At 36.2% G+C, this 20,588-nt stretch overlaps 1 protein-coding gene across 2 annotated transcripts; it reads right to left on the bottom strand.

Annotated features, from left to right (window-relative positions):
- Positions 1-3,690: 3,690 nt before the first annotated feature.
- Positions 3,691-20,044, bottom strand: LOC133854582 (uncharacterized). Of its 2 annotated transcripts, none has more exons than XM_062290823.1 (16): positions 19,590-20,044; positions 19,231-19,353; positions 12,932-13,099; positions 12,608-12,835; positions 12,358-12,452; positions 11,713-11,797; positions 11,346-11,558; positions 9,957-10,016; positions 9,121-9,200; positions 7,790-8,115; positions 7,601-7,692; positions 7,383-7,512; positions 5,570-6,744; positions 5,174-5,478; positions 4,286-4,453; positions 3,691-4,181 (listed from the first exon to the last, which is right to left on the bottom strand). In XM_062290823.1, the coding sequence occupies exons 1-16, from the start codon at positions 19,863-19,865 to the stop codon at positions 4,073-4,075; spliced, it is 3,633 nt and encodes a 1,210-aa protein (XP_062146807.1). In that variant the 5' UTR covers positions 19,866-20,044; the 3' UTR covers positions 3,691-4,072. The 2 variants fall into 2 exon arrangements, with proteins under 2 accessions (XP_062146807.1, XP_062146812.1); XM_062290828.1 differs by having other exon boundaries at positions 19,231-19,350.
- Positions 20,045-20,588: the final 544 nt, after the last annotated feature.

The following is a 20,588-nucleotide window of genomic DNA, read 5'->3' as shown; positions in this document are numbered from 1 at the left end:
TTTAATAAATAAAACTAAAATAAAATTTTCAAACTCAATTAAAAGGAAAACTTTATCCAAATAGTTTTTTTTTTTTTTTTTTTTTAACGAAAGATTTGAGTATTTCATTGATCAAAGATCACAAGCGTAAAGTTTTTACGTCACAAAATATAAAGCTTTGCAAAATTATAGTCACAAGCTATGAAGTTACAAAGTCATAGATACAGATAAAATTCTTATAATAAATGTGTTGTCTATGACTTTTATTTTTCGCTAACTCATATATAAAAATAGTTAAATAGTAGATCTGCTTCGAGCAGACTAGATCTAAGACAATGGAAGTCAAATATCCTAAAAATATATATTTAAACCGGCTGTAAAAGATAACCCATCACACCTAACTAATTTACATCACATAAATCGTCCATAAGAGCAAATCTATGGAGAAGAAAACGTTTATTCAAAGCAAAAACACAACCAGTCAACAATAGCAGCAGCAGCCATGAAAGATATAAACGGCACAACACGCAAGTAAATGAATGGATGTATAATAAAGATGTCAAAATTACTAATTTAAAAACACTTACAAACAAAAAGAAAATCTTAATGAGAGGATGACGATAAGATAGAGAATATAAAGGAAAAAGAAGATGATGAAGGACCTCTTTCACTCAAATTTGTTTTGTTTTGATAATTTTTTTCCTAGGACCGATTGAGAGAAATCAAATGGACCTGATCTAAAAACAAATGCATCCAAATAGATTTTGGACACGTATGTTCGTCAAAATCGATCCTCCCAAAAGTCCCATCTCCTCAGTCGTAATAAAAGTCGTTTTTATTATAATGGGAATCGATTATTATCTAGGTGTATTAGTATTAAAAACAAAAAAAATTAACCATGATTAATTTGGAAACGTTAAAAATTAACCATGTTTCTGAAAATAATAAATAAAAGCTTTAATATATATATATATATATATATTTTTCTTCCCTTGGAAAAGTGATCAAAGTAATGGGGACTTTTGCTTTCCTGTTTCGTTTCAATCTCTCAGTGGTCAGACGGCAGTATATAATGGGGATGGGAATAGTACAGGCAGGCTATAAAGATATATATATATATTTTTTGGCTTTATTAAAAGAAAATAAAAAAAATTAATTAATTAATTAATTGCAATTGAAGAGAAATGTCAGAGTGGGGCCTCGTGAATTGGGCTTTCTGGTTGTCGATGGAGTCAGAAGAAGTCAGAATTCAGAAGGTCGTACTTCCAAATTATTGCTCCCGTTTAACTCGCTGAGTCCTGAGTCCTGAGTCTTCTTTCTGTGGACCGTGTGGACCTGTCTTGTAGACTTGTAGCTGTGGTCCATCCATTTCAATTCAATTGAAATTCATCTTTCTATTTTGGCGGGTACTAATCATTTTCATTATTTTTTCCGGTTATTAAAATTATATATACGGCAGGTAGTTGGTTATTAATTTTTTTTATTATTATTATTTTGAAAGAAGTTGGTTATTAAAATTATGTCAATTGAAGCTTCAAAATTAATTACATTTTAGTAAAGTCATTCAAAAGTACAAATGCCTCGGTTGACAAAAATAATTATATATATATATATATATAATTTTTTTTTTTTTTGCTTTACATACCTTTGAAAAAAGTTTGAAAATAAAACTTTTTTCTCAAAAGTTTTTATGGATATAAAAGATTAAAAGCTCAATTTCTTAATACAATCCCAAATAGGCTCTTAGGTGTCTTCAAATAAAAAAGAATACCAACTATATTATTAAGAAAGAACAAATCTATAATGTCAAAATTTTCTTTTTTAGTTGTATTTTTTTTTTTTGTACTAAAATTGTATTAGATAGTTTTCAACTTTATGAAAAAGTGAGTTTTGGTTTACAAATAATTGTTAAGAAATGCTACATGCATTCTTATTTTTAAACTTTTAAACTTATACTATTTGACGTGACAATAAAAATTATTATTGAATTACGTAACTGAGTTTGACTAGGAATTAGGAAATGAGTTGATTCAAGTGCAATTAGTTAACTTTAGCATGTAATCATTTACAATTATCTGTTTGAAGTGTAAATGATTCGAACAGGTTATTGAAAAATACAATTTATAAAATTTACTTGACGAAATAAAAATTAGACTACCAAATTACACACTCGATCAGATAAATTTTATAAATAATTTCTCACAATAATTTACCGGAATACCTACCATGGCCTTGAACAACATTTATTTATAGACTATGACAATCCATAGTTGAAAGATAGCAGAAATCTTATAGCATCACATTCACGGTATCACCGATTCACCTGCATGCCTTTTCTTTCAACTCAGTGCATTGGAAATTGGGCTTTTTTTTCTTTCTATAATTAACACCCCAATTAAACGCCCAATCCCCAAAAAAACAGTTGAGAGAGAGAGAGATGGGGAACACAGACGAATTACCATTCGGCAACAGTTTCTTGTATCTCGCGAACTGTAATGTATGGAATGCAGTAAAATTAGTAAGACATATATATATATATAGATAATATAGTGTTAGCAGGTATTTTGCATTTGAGCTTCAATATTTCTTCAAATGTAAAAAAATATTATATATCAATGCATAAACATTTTATGTTTTTCTCTCCCACTTTCTCCTCCTTTATTCATTTCTCTTTTCTTTTCTTTTGTCTCATTTTCTCTCTTTAGTCGCATAGCAGGTATTTATTTAAAAAATAAAATAAAAATATTTAAATGATATAAAGAAAGAATAGATAATCAAACACAAAATGCATTTGAAAAGTCATTAACTAAGAAAAAACCTCTTGTCAATCATTTTAGATAAAAATGTTAAGAATCTATTGTGAATGCCGTAAGTAACTTTAAAAAATTGTTTTGAGTAATTACTTAAAAAAAGTATATTAAATATGTAACAGGACTTGAGAAAACAAAATATAAGATGAGTGATTTACTGTATTAAAAATAAAATAAAATAAAAACTGATCCATACGAAGAAATACCACTTTGATTTTAGAGAAAATTGCACTCGCTCCCCAGAGTCAAATTCCATTAAAATTTTTAACAGATTTTGGTAGGTACCACATCAGCGCCAATAAAATAGCGACACGTGTTACTCATAATTAAAAAATATAAATATATTAAATATGGAAATATATAAAATTTCAAAAAAAATAAAAAAATTTGAAAAAAGTAATGGGACGGCCGCGCGCAAGCCCCAGAGATGGCCGGTGGTGGCTCGCGGCCATCGGCAAACAACCCTATCTTGTTTTCAATTTTTTTTTTATTTAAAAATAATAATTTTTTAAAATTTTATGTATTTATATTTTTTAGTAACAGTGACACATGTCACCATCTTATTAATAGTGACGTGACACCTTACAAAATCTATTAAATTTTTTAACAAAATTTGACTCGAGAGCGATTTGTAAATTAGACAAATTACATAGATCTCTGAATTCATTTTGATACCACATGAACGATTTGTCATTTAAGCCCACCATAGAACTAATGATGCAATTTTACTATAATTTTAAAAGGCTACTGTATTCCATGCACCTCGATAGTATCACAATAATGCTTTAGGGCTCTAATTGAAAGTTCAAAATGACAAGATCTATTTCTCAATTTTAAACCCTAGATTGAAAGTTTCTTTTTCCACCATATTTATATGTTTTGAGTGCTATTGGACAACCAGTAGAGAAAATTTCAATATGAATGACTATGCATTAGATAATATAATCAATACAATAGAACCACTATAAGCTTTACAATGAGGGAAATGGAATGAATCATATCCCAAGCTGGCTCAACTTAGCTACTCTAGAAAGCCCCTTTCATCAGGCACTCTTGGTATTTGTACGCTGTTGGGCTGTGGCCATTGACACAAACCAACATAAAATAACTCACGCTGTAAAGGGGACCATATCCACTCGCCCTTCATCTAATTATGTCAAATTCTTCTATAGCTCCTCCTCTGTCTAATCAAATGACCATATCATGGGATAAATGGAAAAGTTATAGCATCTATTCTGTTACTTCTCCTAAGTCAGAATTTCTATCATGAACTACGATCAAACTCACTGGGATGAAATCTTCCCAAAAACGTTATTTTGATCCAGAAACAATATGTCTTCAGGCGACAACGCTAATGAACCAGTACTCAAGTAGTGTCGAGCAGCCCGTCCCCTGGATTGAAATATCATACAACTAATTGAGCAACTATTGCAAGGGATGTGCCACCAATTATTAAAAAATCTGCATGAAAGCCTATTAAACGTTCGAGCACATACCTCCGTCTTCTGGTCTTGCCAATGCCTCCAGACAAACGGGAAGCTTCTGATCTTGAAATGTGGCGCAATGAAGAGAGATACTCACAGAATACAACACCCCTCGCTGTCAAGTGTGATCTTGGTGGAATTATGGACTGGATTATATCAAAAGGACTTGAATTGATTTCACTGCATTGCAGACACCAAATAAAATGTTTTCTATTAACAAAAAAGCATACCAAAACCTGTTTGAATTAGATAGAAGACAGACTGCTACAAATGTCAATTTTAAGACACCTTGTTTGAACGAGTCAAATAACTGACCAATTGAGAACATACATAGAAAACTTTTGCTTAAAGAACATAAAACTCGCACCAGGTCATGTTCAAATCTTACATCTGCACAGCTTAAAACTTATTTGAGGGATAGTCCATTGTATTCCATGGCTATTTATGTTTACAAAATTTTACCTAATTGTTTCAATTATTCTCTTTTTTAAATAAATGAAGAAAAAAAATTGATTAGATATTTACCAACTTACACAAAATTAGAATGCAAATCAGGTTATGAAAGAAAAAAGGGAAAGAATGATGAAGATCAAGAAGGGAATTGGTGCCCTGCTAGAACAGAATTTTCACAGCAGAAAATGATAGTATAAGGATTCCCATCCCAAAAAAAGAAAAGGTTTTAGGTTTAACATCTGTCCAGGACCATCCCAAAAAGGAAAAAAAAAATGTTTCAGGGTTAGCATCTGTCCAGGATTAGGGTGTGGTCCACGATAAGATCCTTGACAACATGTAAAAGCTGCAGGAGACACTATTACAAATGTGCAGTTGTATAATGGTATACATAGATGTTATTCTAATGGTGTATGAAGATGATTATAACAAGTGAGTTGAGGTTAATACCTTTTTGATAAATCACTTTTAGGTGGACTCATCTCTAAACTCCTTGACGCATGCAAAGTCCTAGTTGTTCTCATATCATGTCCAATTAATTTACCCAACGCCATCATATTAGTTGTGGAAGCCAACATCTCTGAGGGGAAATCGACACTGCTCTCACAAGCAATCTTTGATCCTAGAGCAGCTATATCTTTTGCATAAAAGCAAAAACCATGCTGTGCAATTGTCGATGTCATCTGTATTTGCTCATCACACCAGCTGAATGCATCTGATCCCTCGGAAGGGACCTCAGATGGTTCCAAATAATCCTGCAAATTACCTAATTACCATAATGAACTACACACACATAATGAGAGGATATGTTCATATTTTTAATCTACAAAGTAATTACACACTTACTACTAATCGGCAGTTAGAAAGCAACACGTCAGCTTCTGAGATCAGACCACTCATACCATAAGCAAGTTTGATACTTTTAATTGCATCGTGTTGTTCTGAGCCAACATAATGCCTTAGATCTGTCTGGCAGCCACGAAGCTTTATCCATGACTCTTGTACTAAATCCGTCACCACCAACGAGCTAGGCTTCTCCACAAATCTGTAAGCCTTATCAAAATCCACGCGACTGCACTCATCCATCACTTGATAATTTCTTGTACCCTCCAAATTTTCATCTCGAGAATCCTCCACCTCTCTATGAGAAATGTCTGGATCCACATCACAAGCATTTCCCCATCTGAGTATAGGTTTATCAAGATTGTCTGCTTCAACTGGTAACGTGGTCTGGATTGAATAATTGCTCACAGAAACTTCCAAGGTATCGCCAACGTGACCACAAGACACCGTTCTAGATAACAACTCTGTTACATCACCTATCACTGTTTCAGGAACAAATGATGATTCTGGCACGCATGATACATCAAATGATTGGCATGTTTCATCAATTTGTATATCATCTGGTCTTCCTGAACATTGATAACCTCTTTCTTCCAAATTCTCTGCTCCAGAAAGTAGCTTGTCAGTTAATGGGCTTAAGCAGTTTTCAGTTAATGGAAAACAAGAGGGGAAGTTATTATTGACTCCTTGGGATGCTTCATTGTTAGTATTTTTATCCAAAACTACAGGATATCCATTACTTAAATTCTCATCTTCAGAATCAGAAGACAATACAACATGTTTCCTTCGAACATTTTGCCGAGATAAAGGTATGGGAGTGCCAGAAGTATTGGATAATTCATCAAATTGAGCTAATTCATCAAATTGAGCTGTGAATTCATTGCAGTCTTGAACAGAGCCATTCCTCTTCAACATTGCTAGCTTCTTGGTCTCTATCTTGTATGTTTCATTATCACGTGTATCCAAACCGTTTTGCATTAAATTTTTGTCAAGTTCCTCCTCAACTACTCCCATTAAACTAGAATTTTCATCCATCATGGATAACGACATGGAGATCTCCTTCTCAATTAGCTCAGATAACTGAGAAGGGAATTCCCAAGGGATAATCTTCGGTAGGATCCGATGGCCAGCCTCAACATCAAATAGCAATGAACCATACGTTTTCCGCACCTCCCTCTCTGGACAGTCAAAAGGATTATGTAAAAAGTTTGTCATATAGTGCATTCAAATCAAAAGGCTCAAGTATAGGCTCTAATTCATGCGCTAAGCAAGAATATCAACATGTAAGAAAACAGAATTCATTTCTATTGCTGATTTAAGGGAGGAAAAGGGGTCATTTCGCTTGACTGTCCAGAAACTCCCTAAATTGGGAACACAGCCTATCACACTCGGCTCCTGTGAACCCAAATGCCTAATTGCTTAACTAATAGAGCAATTTCTGTTAGCTTTAGCAACATTGTAAAAAGAACTTGCCCACATGATTTCTTCATTGTTATTCACTGTACATTATAAGATAGCCACCAAGTGTAAGCTGTGTGCAGTTACAAAAACTAATTCATAAATGCAGATGATGTGCCATACTCTCAAAGGCAAGATTGACCACAGTTCACCCAATATTAGTTCCAAAACTGGGCATTTATCCCATGAGAATTTAACGGAGTTTGGAGACGTGACTTATGGGAACCAATAAGTGGAATTCAGAATATATAGCTTTCGTAGCAACAATGACAGTTGTTGTAAGTAATCTAATAAAATAGTAACAAGAACAACAGTATAAACAACAAAAACATGCACAAGCATACATTGCGTAACTGACCTCTTCTAAATCTTTTACCCTGGCACCAGAACTGAAGATGCATAATGATTTTTCGAATATCTCCATGACAAGACCCAACTAATCGCTCTAGTAAATGGGGATGGATGTTGGCTCCTTCTGCAGCACAAACCTGCATTGCAAAACAAAATGAACTCTAAGGACCACAGAAATTCAAAATGGGAAAGCTGACAGGAAAAGAAGGTGCTGGAAGTACATACCATATATGCATGGCAAAGCAGCTCTTTCGATGATGGCAATGTGAAACACACCTGTAGCCTGTCCAAATTGTCAGGCAGGACAGGATTGTTACCTACAATTTTACCAGAATATGAGTAAAAACAAAGTTTAGTAAAAGCCGACAAATTTTCAAGTGAAATGAGACTATCTCAATCAGCAAGTCCTCTTACTATTGCTGGTCAGTATCATGGGTCCCTTTGCTGTTCCAGCAACTTGTTGTATTGCAGCAACAAAACCACGATCCTCAAGAAAAGTGATATCCACATCCTCAAAGAGAATCAAAGGCTTGACTTCACCTTGATGACAGGCAATTCCATTCTCCTTGCAGACAAGTTTTGCTGGGGCTCCAATCTTATCATGGGAGGATTCTTCATCTGATAAGGGTATCACTTCAACCAGCTCGTTTTCAAACTCTTGTGATGCTTTGCCATTGGGAACAACCAGGGGAGACTTTACCACATCATTGTTACATGATTCCACAGGATGTCCCAATGGCCTGAAAAAAAAAAAAAACATATAATATAGGATAAATGATCATAGAATAACTTGAGGAATAAAGTTTAATTTCTGTTGAATTTCCTATTATTCATAAAAACAATGTCGACAGCCGAACCACAGGCATGATTTTACTGATCCATAGTAGCAAGCAAAATCTTGGTTAAATCATGGTTTTTTGAAGAGGATATGCTCATAAGCTAAAATATAGCCTAGAATTTACCAGAAGCAAAGCTAGCCAGTAGACAGAAAGGACAGTCAAATCCGAAAATGAAGTGTCCTTGATGCGCATTGGATAAATGCTATAGTATCATAGCACTTGAAAAGAGTAATTTCAGTCTCTCTATTCATTCAGTCAGGCATTTCACAAGAAGTAAATTTTTATGCACAAAAAGTCCTGCATTTCTGCTCTTGACAGAACAAATCCTCCATGCTCTACATGATCACAACAATAAATCTTGAAGGACATCCCCATATTTAGTCATTTCAAGTGAGAGAAAGATGATTTAGTCCTAGAAGATAGATGAGAATTAAAAAGAAAGAGAAGAAAAGTGCTTAATTATCGTTACCACTCCCAGAATCAATACTAAAATATCAAGAACCCCTCTCCAGTGCAAGCCCTATCAAAAAAAATTTAATTACATAGTGGTATTGCAAATACTTATCATTTTAAAGTTCGTCTGAAAAGGTGTTGAAAAGAATTTTCAAAGTGCATACTGCTCTATCATCACATTTACATTTTGAGGAGAGCCCATTTCCCTTTTTCTCCCTCATTTCAAATTTTCTGCTATACTGTCTATGTTCTCATTGTTAATAAATTATTCATCTCTTAATAAAAGCAATAAACTTCTTTGGATACGTGAAACAATGAAATCATAGGAGAATGTGATAGAGGATATAATAAAGCATACAACCTTGGTAAGTACTGTAAGATACAATCATCCCAGATCAAAAAAGTTGACAGATTAAAGTTGTAGCCTGTACTGCTCAAGATAAATTGACAAACCTTTTGAGCCAGCGTGATTCTAGAGCCTCTCCAAATCTCTGCTTCACAAGAGCTCCATTCCGACAGTCTGAGGCACTTACCTAGTAAAACAACAGATAAGACATATTCAACTTTCACTGGAAGGGCTATTCTAGTAACTTTTAACAATCAAAATCTAAAACAAAAAGCATTTGAATTGACTATTTCAGTAAGTGAAAATGGTGAAAGAATGAATTGTTAACAGCAGTATGGGATATACCCCTAACTATATCAAACAGGGAATGAAGAAGAAGACATCTGCTTTCTGTGTGTTGCAGACTTCTTCTTTCTTTTCATTTTTTTTTTTTTTTTAAAGGTAATTTAAAGAATTAATACAGTACAACCGAAGTAAAAGAAAAGCGGCTACTTTTGCCATCCTTGGAGTAAAGGCAAAACAAACTCTTTCCCATAGAACTTCTGTAGTGATACTTCTGATGAAACACAGAATAAGTCCCAATGAGTAAGTAAAGCTTTTGTGGCTTGCCTTCTTTATACATAAAACAATCAGGGAGCTGGTCAATTTTTTATATGAAAAACTAGTCTGAATTTACCACAAATTGGATCTAATGGTGACAAACTGAACAACCTCAAAAATCTGGGTGTTCTTTTCCCATCAAATAGCCACCTATTAATGGTAAGTGCATGTGAACTTATGTTACATCAACAGACCTCGTAATTCTTAACCATGGACCCCAGCATCTTGACCTTCCTATTTGTGGTTATATGCATACTAGGATGTTTAAAATCAATAAGTGGAACCATCAAAGCTGGAATGGTCAAAACATTTCAACAACAAAAGAGTATAATTTCAGTAATACCTCCAAAACCTCAAACCCTTGCTCTTGTGCACAAGCATAGATAGCGGCAGATTTCCCACTCTGCAACACAAGGAACGCACCTTTCAACCATCAATATAATTCCAAAGCATTTGCAGAGAAAAAATATTGAGTTTGTCAACATTTATGTAATACTCTACCATGCAATAGCATATCCTTTTAAGTATAAAAAAGGAGCTCTATTTGTAAAATATGAAATGAGATATTACAATGGGCCTAAAGCAAGCAAAAATTGATTAGAAAAGGCCACCATAAAGCCAACTCTAATACCAACACATAGTAGATTTCAAAATTATTAAACATCAATCCTGAAAAGTAGTCATTATTTTCCCTAAATAAACTTCTTTAATAAAAAAAAAGGGCTGATAAGATCCCCAATAACAGTAAAGAGATTAAGATACAGGCCAAATGAATATCATGATTGTCAAGTATGCCCAACTCGATCGAATCACCATGTGAACTATTGTACCAAAATAAGTGCTTATAAAAAAAACTTTCTACAGTTAATCTAATCCCTCATTCTTTCAGCATTTTTATAATACATTTTTTCCACACAGCTGCACTGGGTTCTACATTTATAGCATCCAGCCTACTCAATTTAAAAATATTGGGAGGCGGAAGCGATTGTGTTGTCTGTCTCCTCAAACTTCTACCACATGAACGAAATCTTTTCAGAAACTTGGACTGGAAAATAATATTTTGTGAAAGCTTTAAGTAACTACATATACGAATATTCTCTATCATCTTAAAAGTTCCAAGAATGGATCACACTATTTGTAATGTCACGTGACTGTTGGTACGGCTATACTGTATACATACTGGCTGTCAACCTACCACAACCTTCAACCTTTACTTGGGCTTGATATAGCCAATCCCAGCTAAGACGAAGGCTTAGTAGAGTTGAGTTGAGATATTTCATCTTCAAGCTCCCTAAATAATAGTATTTTTTTCAAATTGAAAAGAAACTTGAAAAAAAAAATTATTACCACCCAACGAACCTCAAACAAGGAAACTATGTTACTATCATCTTCAAGATCCCTAAATAATAGTATTTTTTTCAAATTGAAAAGAAACTACAATAAGAAAAAAAAAATTATTAACAAACAAATGAACCTCAAACAAGGAAACTATGTTACTAGCTTTCAAATTGATATTACCAAGAGAACTCACTAACAGATAGCCAAAACTGCCATGAGTTTACGCACGTGCTAAGATATGATAAAGGAAACAAGGTTCTTCAAATATGCAATGATGATGGTCCCAAACTTCAATGACTTTGCAACTTCAGGTACAGAAACCAGAAAAACATGCCAAACTTCAAGCAAAGAAAAAATAAAAAAGTGAGGTTAAGATGAAAATATTTGTACATACCCCTATTGGTCCTGTAACCAAGAGAACATTCTTTAGTCTATCCTCTTCATCTATTTCTTCTGAATCAGAGTCATTACGAGAACAGTAATAGTCATCATCCTGCATGTTACATTGATCACCACCAGCCTGATCTTTGCTGGTATGGGAACCTCTTGCATGCCAAAGACGTAGCCAATCACTCAAAAACTTCACAGCTTCATCATTACCACATACCTGCAAGACACCAAAAAGTATTATGAAAAGTAAAAGTACATCATCTCCGATGAGAAACTGGAGAAAAGGAAAAAGATGTCAATCTATTTAGGTACCATCAAAAATTGAATCACACAACATTGATACAAAGAAAAACTGGTTCAAGATATCTGACCTCCATGGCCTTCTTTGGCTTGTACTTGTAAGTCCATAAGGAACCCTCGAGCTGATTACCAGGACCAGCATAATATGACATCATCCTGCAATTGCAGCAAAAATGACAGCAATCTCAACATCCAGCAACTCCAGCTGAGAATCATGCATACACGATTGAAAGCCTAATAAGTGTCTCTAATATAGGTATAACTGGGGGGACAGGGGGGAAAGCGGCAGAACAACCGGTGTATAATCTAATATATAAAAAAGAATACTAATTATTGTAAAAAAAAAATTACTATGAAGTCACTATTTTCTGTTTACACAACCCCGATTGTGTGGGAAAAACTGTCAAATAATTGGATCAGGAACTTAGTACGACTGATTTATATCATTCCTCAACAAATGCTCCAAATTTGATATTACAACAACATTGTTCACCAACTAGAAAGTACAGGTGCAGAGATGGATGAAGAAAACAAGGCAATCACATAATGTGGTAATTTTCTAGAATCATGTGGCTTCATATAAATGCTATTTTCTAACTTAGCACCAGCACTACTAGAGAGCATAAAATAGCGGATATTTGCTACCATATCACCATGTACAAGGCTAACAACAGTTATATATATCACATGGAGTATTTGAATATGAAAATTTTGACCTTTCCTGAAGAAATCTACTTTGCTCCTCAGTGTCTGACTTCCTTAGACAGCTGGTATGCCCAGAAAATAAACCAACTTTATCCACCTCATAGTCCTGACAGTAATTCATATGGATGACTGTAAAATCACTACATGAAATGTAGAGACTCTACAAACAATTCAGATAATGGTGACATCTAAAATTCCCTAGGGATAAAAGGCAATTAAAAGAAAGAATCAGTGTATTAAGGTGAATGATGCAGTACATACCAGCTCAGGTGAATGTTCATGTTTACTAGGATGCTGATCCAAAGACACTTCGTTCTGTAAGGTTGATGTATCACAGGGATGTAAAATGATAGGAAGGTTGTCAATATGCAACAACCCAGCAGAGCCTTCATAAACTGACAATGATGTGTTCTCTAAACCATGATTGGCATTGATAATGGTGTCATCACAAAATGTCCAGTTTCTCCAGTCAAGAAATGCTTCATCGTCCTGCATACCAGAAATTTTAAGTTTCACCACAGGAGAGAAACATAAATACAGACATTAAAATTCGGTATGTAATGCAATTGTTAAATTTATCCATACTTGAATCGTTTCAAATACATGAATTGGGCCACAAGTAATTCGTTTATCCCTTCTGTCAACTGAGCACCAACTACCGCCTGCTTCAGTCAGCTCTTGATTTTTCTTACCCACTTTCCACGATGAGAAAAAGGGATGTATTTGCTTCCCTGCAAACATCCGCAAATTTTCCTGATCAAACACAAAAGAAAGACGCTTAGAGCAACACAGTGAATATTACTGTTCACAGACATGAAGCAAATAAGCCCAAGTACAATCACTTTTAAGATTCAAGCCAAAGTTTTCATGCAACTGAAAATTCCAAAAGCAACACTAAAGACACCAAAGAAGTGCAAGTACCTTAACTAATTTGCAGTTTATTCTTTATTCTTTATTTTTCTGTTTTTGGATAACTAATTCATATTACTCATAGCATGAGTTAGTAAGTAATAACCACTCAATGATAAGGATATCTGTAACACTCCGGTCCCATATTGAGAATATGAGTAGCTCACATTGAGTTGATGGTTTATAAAGACACTCATGGGTGTTAAATCTCACATTACTTACTTGTTAGGTGAAATAGGAGTTTATAAGTAATTCTAAGGAAACTCCAAATTGACTAGTCATTTTGGAGTGATAACGCAAGTGTGACTAGTGTTTTTTCGGGATCGTTACAAATGTTTTCAGAGCCACTTAGTAACGTCATGTGGTACTGGAACACTGCATGACGTAGCCCTGACGAAGACGTCAAGGGTTTAAGGGGAGAGATTGTGACACATTGGTCCTACATTGGAAAAATGAGTAGCCCACATAAAGTGGATAGTTTATAAAGAAACTCATGAGTGTTAAGTCCTACATTGCTTACTATATAAACTAAGCTTTATAAGTGATTTTAGGGAAGCTCCAAATAGATTTTGGGGTGATAGCACATGATAACAATCAATCTCATTCAAATTCAAATGACACCAAGGATCTTGGCACACATTGAATTCAAAAGTCTGATTGTATACTTTATCCTCTGTAACCACTTAGATTTTTTGTAACAGAGTTGCAACAGAGCATATCTTGTATAACAACCACATCTTGTATTTACACTATTTCTTAAAGAAAACCCACATAGATGGGCAGTGAACAAGTTACAATAAACTCTTGTATTTGTTACTCTTTCATGGTATCAAAGCTTTTTCAAGACTAACGTCTCTTTTACGATCCTAAGCTCATCATGTCAACCTCAAGTGCCACCTCCACCGTTACATCAAATGCCCCCTCCACCATCACTTTTTCCAGCTTGCAAAATTTTGTCAAGCTCACCAACAAAAATTCCACGGTCTAGAAAATGGCCATTCATCCATACCTTCTCGGCAACAACAGTTATTGTTTTGTTGATGATACTACTCCACCTTCAAAAACGATCCTCAATACCTCTACTACTGCTAGAGCTCCACCAACCATCAACAATCCAGAATACCAAACTTGGTGCCAACAAGACCAAATCGTCCTCAATCTACTGGTCACCACTCTCTGAATCAATCATCTCCAATATCATTAGTTGTACAACATCTTGGGAGCTCTGGTTATCCCTTGAAATAATGTACAAGGCCGAGTCTTCCACCTCTGTGATGCAAGTGCATTTCCAATTGGCAACTATAAAGAAAAGGAATACTTCCATTGCTGAATACTTTCAGCAACTGAAGACCCTTAACGATACGTTGGTAGCAGTTGGCCAACCTATTACTGAGTTTCAATCTATTTCTTTTTTGCTTGCAAGTTCGGGTACAAAATATGATCCTTTTGTAACCTCGATCACCACCAGAGTTGATTCCTCATCCATAGAAGCAATCTATGGTAACCTCCTCACTTACGAGATGCGTTTGGAACACAACCAAGCATCTCCAAATTTATCTCAGTCTTCAGCCAATATGTCTGCCCGTGGCCCTGCCCCCCATGGCAGAGGTGGTCCATCATACAACTGAGGACGTGGACCTTCATCTAGAGGCAGATACTATTGTGGCCGTGGAAACTCATCCCCTCCCAGAGGCCGTGGCTATTCTAACTCTACTTTTTTAGGAACAAATCATCCAACTTGCCAAGAATGTGAAGCCAAGGCATACTGCAAAAACCTGTTATCAAAGGTTTAATCATGCTTTCCAGAATTAGACTTCCAACGCTCCATAGGCTTACTATTCCTCCCCTGCCATCTCTCGCAATGAGAATTGGTACCCTGATACTGGTGCAGCGCACCATCTAACGAGTGACATGCAAAACTTAACTATATCAGCTGAGGAATATAGTGGCCATGATCAGATCTGAGTTGGAAATTGGACTGGTTTGAATATCAGCCACATTAGCTCTGCTTTACTACCTTCTCCCCACCGTAACTTTCTTTTACAGCAACTTCTTCATGTTCCTAACATTTGCAAAAATCTAATATCTGTTAGTAAATTTGCTTGTGACTAAGGATTGCAAAACTCGGATCCCTCTTCATCAAGGACCACTTAGCAATGGACTCTACCAGTTCCAGCCATCCACTATCACCATGTCTACTCCTCAAGCAATGGTTGGTGAACATATGTCTCAAGCTCATTGGCATCGACGCTTGGGCCATCCAGACTTCCGTACGGTTCGTCGAATTCTGTCTCAGTTTGGTCTCTTTGTCTCTTCAAATAAATCGGTAGCTTTATGTTCTACATGTCTACAGTCCAAAAGCCACCAGCTTGCATTTCCTTCTTCCAATTCTGTTTCGTCTAGACCTTTGGATTTAATTTTCTCAGATGTATGAGGTCCTTCCCCAGTAACTTCATTTCATGGGAATAAATAATATGTTTCGTTTATTGATTCTTTTAGTCACTTTACATGGCTATATCCTATCCAATGCAAATATGATGTCTATTCTGTGTTCATACGCTTCCGGGCCATGTTTGAGAGACTGTTAAATCACTAAAACAAAACCATTCAAACAGATTGGGGAGGGGAATACCGTCGCCTACATACTTTCTTTAATCAAAGTGGAATAGTTCATAGACTTTCATGCCCACACTCACCAACAAAATGGTTATGTGGAACGAAAACATCGGCACCTCATAGAAACCTCTCTGGCATTATTTGAAGAAAGCTCCATCCCCAAACTTTTTTGGGATGAAGCATGTCAAACTTCTTGTTATTTGATTAATCGCATGCCTACACCCATTTTAGGCAATCTGCCACCATTTGAAAAATTAAATCAAAAACCACCCAATTATCACTTTTTGTGAATCTTTGGGTGTGCATGCTTTCCCCATCTCAGATCCTATAACAACCATAAATTTGAGTTAAGATCCAAAAAGTGTGTTCTTGGGCTACAGTTCTCTTCATAAAGGCTATAAGTGTTTCAATCGTCCAACTCAAAAACTCTATATTTCCTATGATGTGGTTTTCAATGAAAATGTTTTCCTTATGCTATCAAGCCCCTACATTCCTCAAATTCCCCATTAACAACTATCTCATTACCCATTTCTCTCCCTCTTCCAATGTCTGTCACTTCCACTCCAATACATACTCTTGCTCAGCCATCCAAAGCACATCCAATCTCTAATCCAGCAGAACCAGTTGTGGCTACAACTTCAAATATCTCTCAATTATCATCTAGGGCTCATCACATGACCACAAGAGCATAACATGCCATTACCAAGCCAAGACAATTCAATGATGGAACCGTGAGGTATCCCATTTCTAGAGCCTTAATGGCTACCACTTTTGACCCTTCCTTGCAGGAACCTACATGCTTCTCAACTGTTATTAAAATACTAGAATGGAGGAATGTCATCAGCTGGAGTTTAATGCATTATTGCACCATCAAACATGGTCTTTGGTTCCAAAATCATATGCACGCAATATTGTAGGTTGCAAATGGGTGTTTAAGTTGAACTGTAAGGCGGATGGTTCTATAGAAAGGCACAAAGCACGGCTTGTCGCTAATGGCTTTCATCAACAAAAGGGGGTTGATTTCGGGGAGACATTCAGTCCAATAGTGAAACCTACAACCATCAAAACAGTACTTTCAATTGCATATTCAGCTGGTTGGTCCATTCAGTAGATCAATATACAAAATGCCTTTCTTCATGGATTTCTATCCGAAGAGGTATTCATGACTCAACCACCTGGTTTTTCTCATCCAGACAAGTCATCACACGTATGCAAGCTTCATAAAGCCATTTATGGCCTAAAGCAAGTGCCAAGAGCGTGGTCTTTTTGGCTCACTAGCAAGTTAATTGATCTTGAGTTTGTTGGGTCCCAGGCTGATTCATCTCTTTTTACATTGAAATCTAAAAGTGTCACTATGTTTATTCTTATCTATGTAGATGATATTATTATCACTGCATCCACATCCTTTGCCATGGATGATCTTCTACAGCAGTTGTGCATGGAATTTGTGGTCAAAAACCTTGGTCCTATTAATTTCTTCTTGGGCGTGGAAGTCATTCCTCTACACTTGGGACTTCTATTATCACATAGAAGATACATTATGGATCTCTTAAAGAAGACAAATATGCTGGAAGCCAAACCCATATTATCACCTATGTCTTCCTTACATTCGTTATCAGCATTTGAAGGAGATCCAGTTGACGGCCATTCTCTCTTTCGGATCACAATTGGTTCATTACAGTATTTGTCACTCACATGCCCATATTTGGCTTTCTTTGTTAATTGTGTGTCAATTCATGTATAAACCAACAAAGCCTCATTGGCAAGCTGTAAAATGGATCTTACAGTATCTCAAACACACAGTCACAAATGGATTACTACTTTTTTTTTTTTATAAGTAAAATATATTGAAAAGGCGCAAAGGGGCGCAACCCATAGTACACAGGACGTATACAAGGAGCCCCTAATATAAAGAACAAAGAGAACACCTATCTAAAAAATCAAAATAAGAACATTCATGCATTAACTGAATTCTTTCTCTCCACATAAACAACATTTGTAGCATCTTTCTCTTCAAATTCAACAAACCAGTCTCACAATCTTCAAAACAACGTGCATTCCGTTCCCTCCAAACGCACCACATCAAACACAACGGAGCCATGCGCCAAATCGGTATCAAAGTCCGATTACCCTTCTGACCCCTCCAACTCCCCAACATATCTTTCACCGACCCCGGCATTACCCACTCCACCCCAAACAATTGCAGAATCGTCCTCCACAATTCTGTAGCCACCATACAATGCAGAAACAAATGGTCAATGGATTCTCGAGAGGTCTTACACATAGAGCACCATTCCATCACGATAATGTTTCTCTTTCGTAAGTTATCCAAAGTTAAAGTTTTCCCTAAAGTTGCCTTCCAAACAAAGAAAACCACTTTCGGGGGAACATTAACTTTCCAAATACTTTTCCACGGAAATGAAGACTGATAAACACAACCCTTCTTATCAACAGGCTGCTTACTCGGATACGGATTGGGCTGGTTGCCTAGACAACCGCAAATCCACTTGAGGATATTGTGTTTTCTTGGGGAGAAATTTAATCTCATGGCGATCCCACAAACAACCAACTGTCTCACGTTCTAGTACGGAAGCCGAATATAAGTCTCTTGCAAGCACAACAGCTGAACTTTAGTGGATTCAAAAATTAATGCGTGATCTTGGAGTGTTCCTCCAATCCCCACCCGAATTATGGTGTGATAATATCGGACCAACCTATCTTTCATTCAATCTAATTTTTCATGCTCGGACCAAGCATGTGGAAATCGATTTTAACTTTGTTCGTGAAAAGGTTGCTACAAATGCTCTCAAGGTTTGTTTTACTCCTAGTACATATCAAATAGCCGACGTACTAACAAAGCCAATTGTCTCCTCAAGATTTCACACTCCCTGCTCCAAGTTAAACGTGAATTCTCTCCTATTGAACTTCCGGGAGGATGTTGAAGATAACGATCAATTTCATTCAAATTCAAATGACACCAAGGATCTTGGCACACATTTGAATTCAAAGTCAGATTGCATACTCTATCCTCTGTAACCACTTAGATCTTCTGTAACAGATTTGCAACAGAGCATATCCTGTATAACAACCACATCTTGTATTTACTATATATCTTAATGAAACCCCACACAGATGGGCAGTGGATAAGTTACAATTAACTCTTGTATTTGTTACTCTTTCAGCGCACATGTGACTAGTGCTTTTTTTTTATTTTTTAATAAATAATGTGACTAGTGCTTTTCTTGGGTTGTTAGTATATCTAATGATCAAATTCCAGCAATACAAGATGAATCTGCCTATCAAACAAAAATTTGAGAACACTATTAATATAAAACACTGCATAATACATGGTGACTGACCTCAGCCGACATCTTTGCCTCAAACCGCAAATCAGTAATTGGTGGTGAAACAGCTTCACACTTTATTGAATTAGTCAATGTTTTCTTGGGTGTAGTATTCACCGGTCGCTTCTCCTTCAACTGCTAAGAAAATAAATGTATTGATTTTAATCTTACTATTATAGTTCCTTCTGAAACTAAACTAATCCAAGTACTTGAATTAGCGTCAAAGTCTTCTTTTTTCTTTTTCCTTTTAATTTCCAAAGTTTTCTCAGTAACCAAGCAGAGAATTACACACCACAACAACTAACTCCAACACGTAATCTACAATAATTATCAAAATTAAGCCAATTAAGCATCAAAATTCTCCCGTAATTCACCTTCTTAGAAGCTCTAGGTTGGGGCATTGCCTTTCCTTTGGGCTTCCTCTTCTTGCTCTGACTCCCACAGAACTCTGCCTCCTCACCGTCCTCATCTTCGCCACAGCTCTTCTCACCCTTCTGATCGCCGTTCTCTTCGCGCTCCTGGGGTTTTGGCGGGAACAGCGTTGATTGAACCAATTTCCGGCGAACACTGCGCCGCACCGCCGGCCGGAGGCCTTCGGGGCTGAGCTCCGTCGCCAGCACAGGCTCGTCCTTCTCCTCGGCTTTGTCCATCGAATTAGGGTTTGGGGAATTGGCGAATTTTAGGGTTATGGGGGATGATTGGGGATTTTGGATAATGTGATTGAAGGAAAATGGGAAACAGATTCAGAGAAATTCGGAGGGAAAGCGCAGTTCGTTCCCGCCTTGGAAGAGGTCTTTAGTGAGCTGTAGTTACTGATGCTTTACAGGTTACTTAGAGAAAAGGGTTTTTAAGTCTGATTTATAAATGCAGGAATTTAATAGACGAACCGTGCTAGCCTTTACCGGTGGAACCGGTGGCCAGTACCTTTGTTCGATTAGCTCAACATGATTGAATGAATTTTAATTAATTTCTATCCCAGCGGTTGTCTCTTACGAGGATTCGGATTCGGATTCAGTTTCGGGTAATATAAGGATTGTGAGAGGGGTCCTCTTTGAGTAGGGCTCCCTTCTTCCGTCGGGTTTCTCTTTATGTGGGCTCTCCCTTATAAACCCGTCAAAAGAGGAGGGGCAAAGTAATAATGGGATTCTCGGTAGGAGATTTTCGTCCTCGTCATTATGAGATAGAGACTTACTTAACAATTTTGCGGTTTGAATGGTTAATAATTCAAGTAAATGGAGCCTATAGGCACAGTATCAAATGTTCCGTTTAAAAAATGATTTCAATATTTTTTAGTGTTGGGTAGGGACGAAAATAATAGTCAAAAGAAAAATAATAAAAAATGCTTAATATTTAAAAGCGTAAATCATTTTCTC

The sequence above is a fragment of the Alnus glutinosa genome, chromosome 1 (genome assembly GCF_958979055.1).
Source record: "Alnus glutinosa chromosome 1, dhAlnGlut1.1, whole genome shotgun sequence".
In the NCBI taxonomy this organism is placed as follows: domain Eukaryota; kingdom Viridiplantae; phylum Streptophyta; class Magnoliopsida; order Fagales; family Betulaceae; genus Alnus; species Alnus glutinosa.
This window is presented reverse-complemented; position numbering and strand designations above follow the sequence as displayed.

What these genes read in the sequence shown, in the direction of transcription:
- LOC133854582 (XM_062290823.1), bottom strand. Translation starts at nt 19,865, where the DNA reads ATGGACAAAGCCGAGGAGAAGGACGAGCCTGTGCTGGCGACGGAGCTC. An exon ending in CATGATACTGACCAGCAATA is followed by an intron (nt 7,693 to 7,789) that starts GTAAGAGGACTT and finishes GTAAAATTGTAG; the next exon opens with GTAACAATCCTGTCCTGCCT. An exon ending in TGCTTTGCCATGCATATATG is followed by an intron (nt 7,513 to 7,600) that starts GTATGTACTTCC and finishes TTTGCAATGCAG; the next exon opens with GTTTGTGCTGCAGAAGGAGC.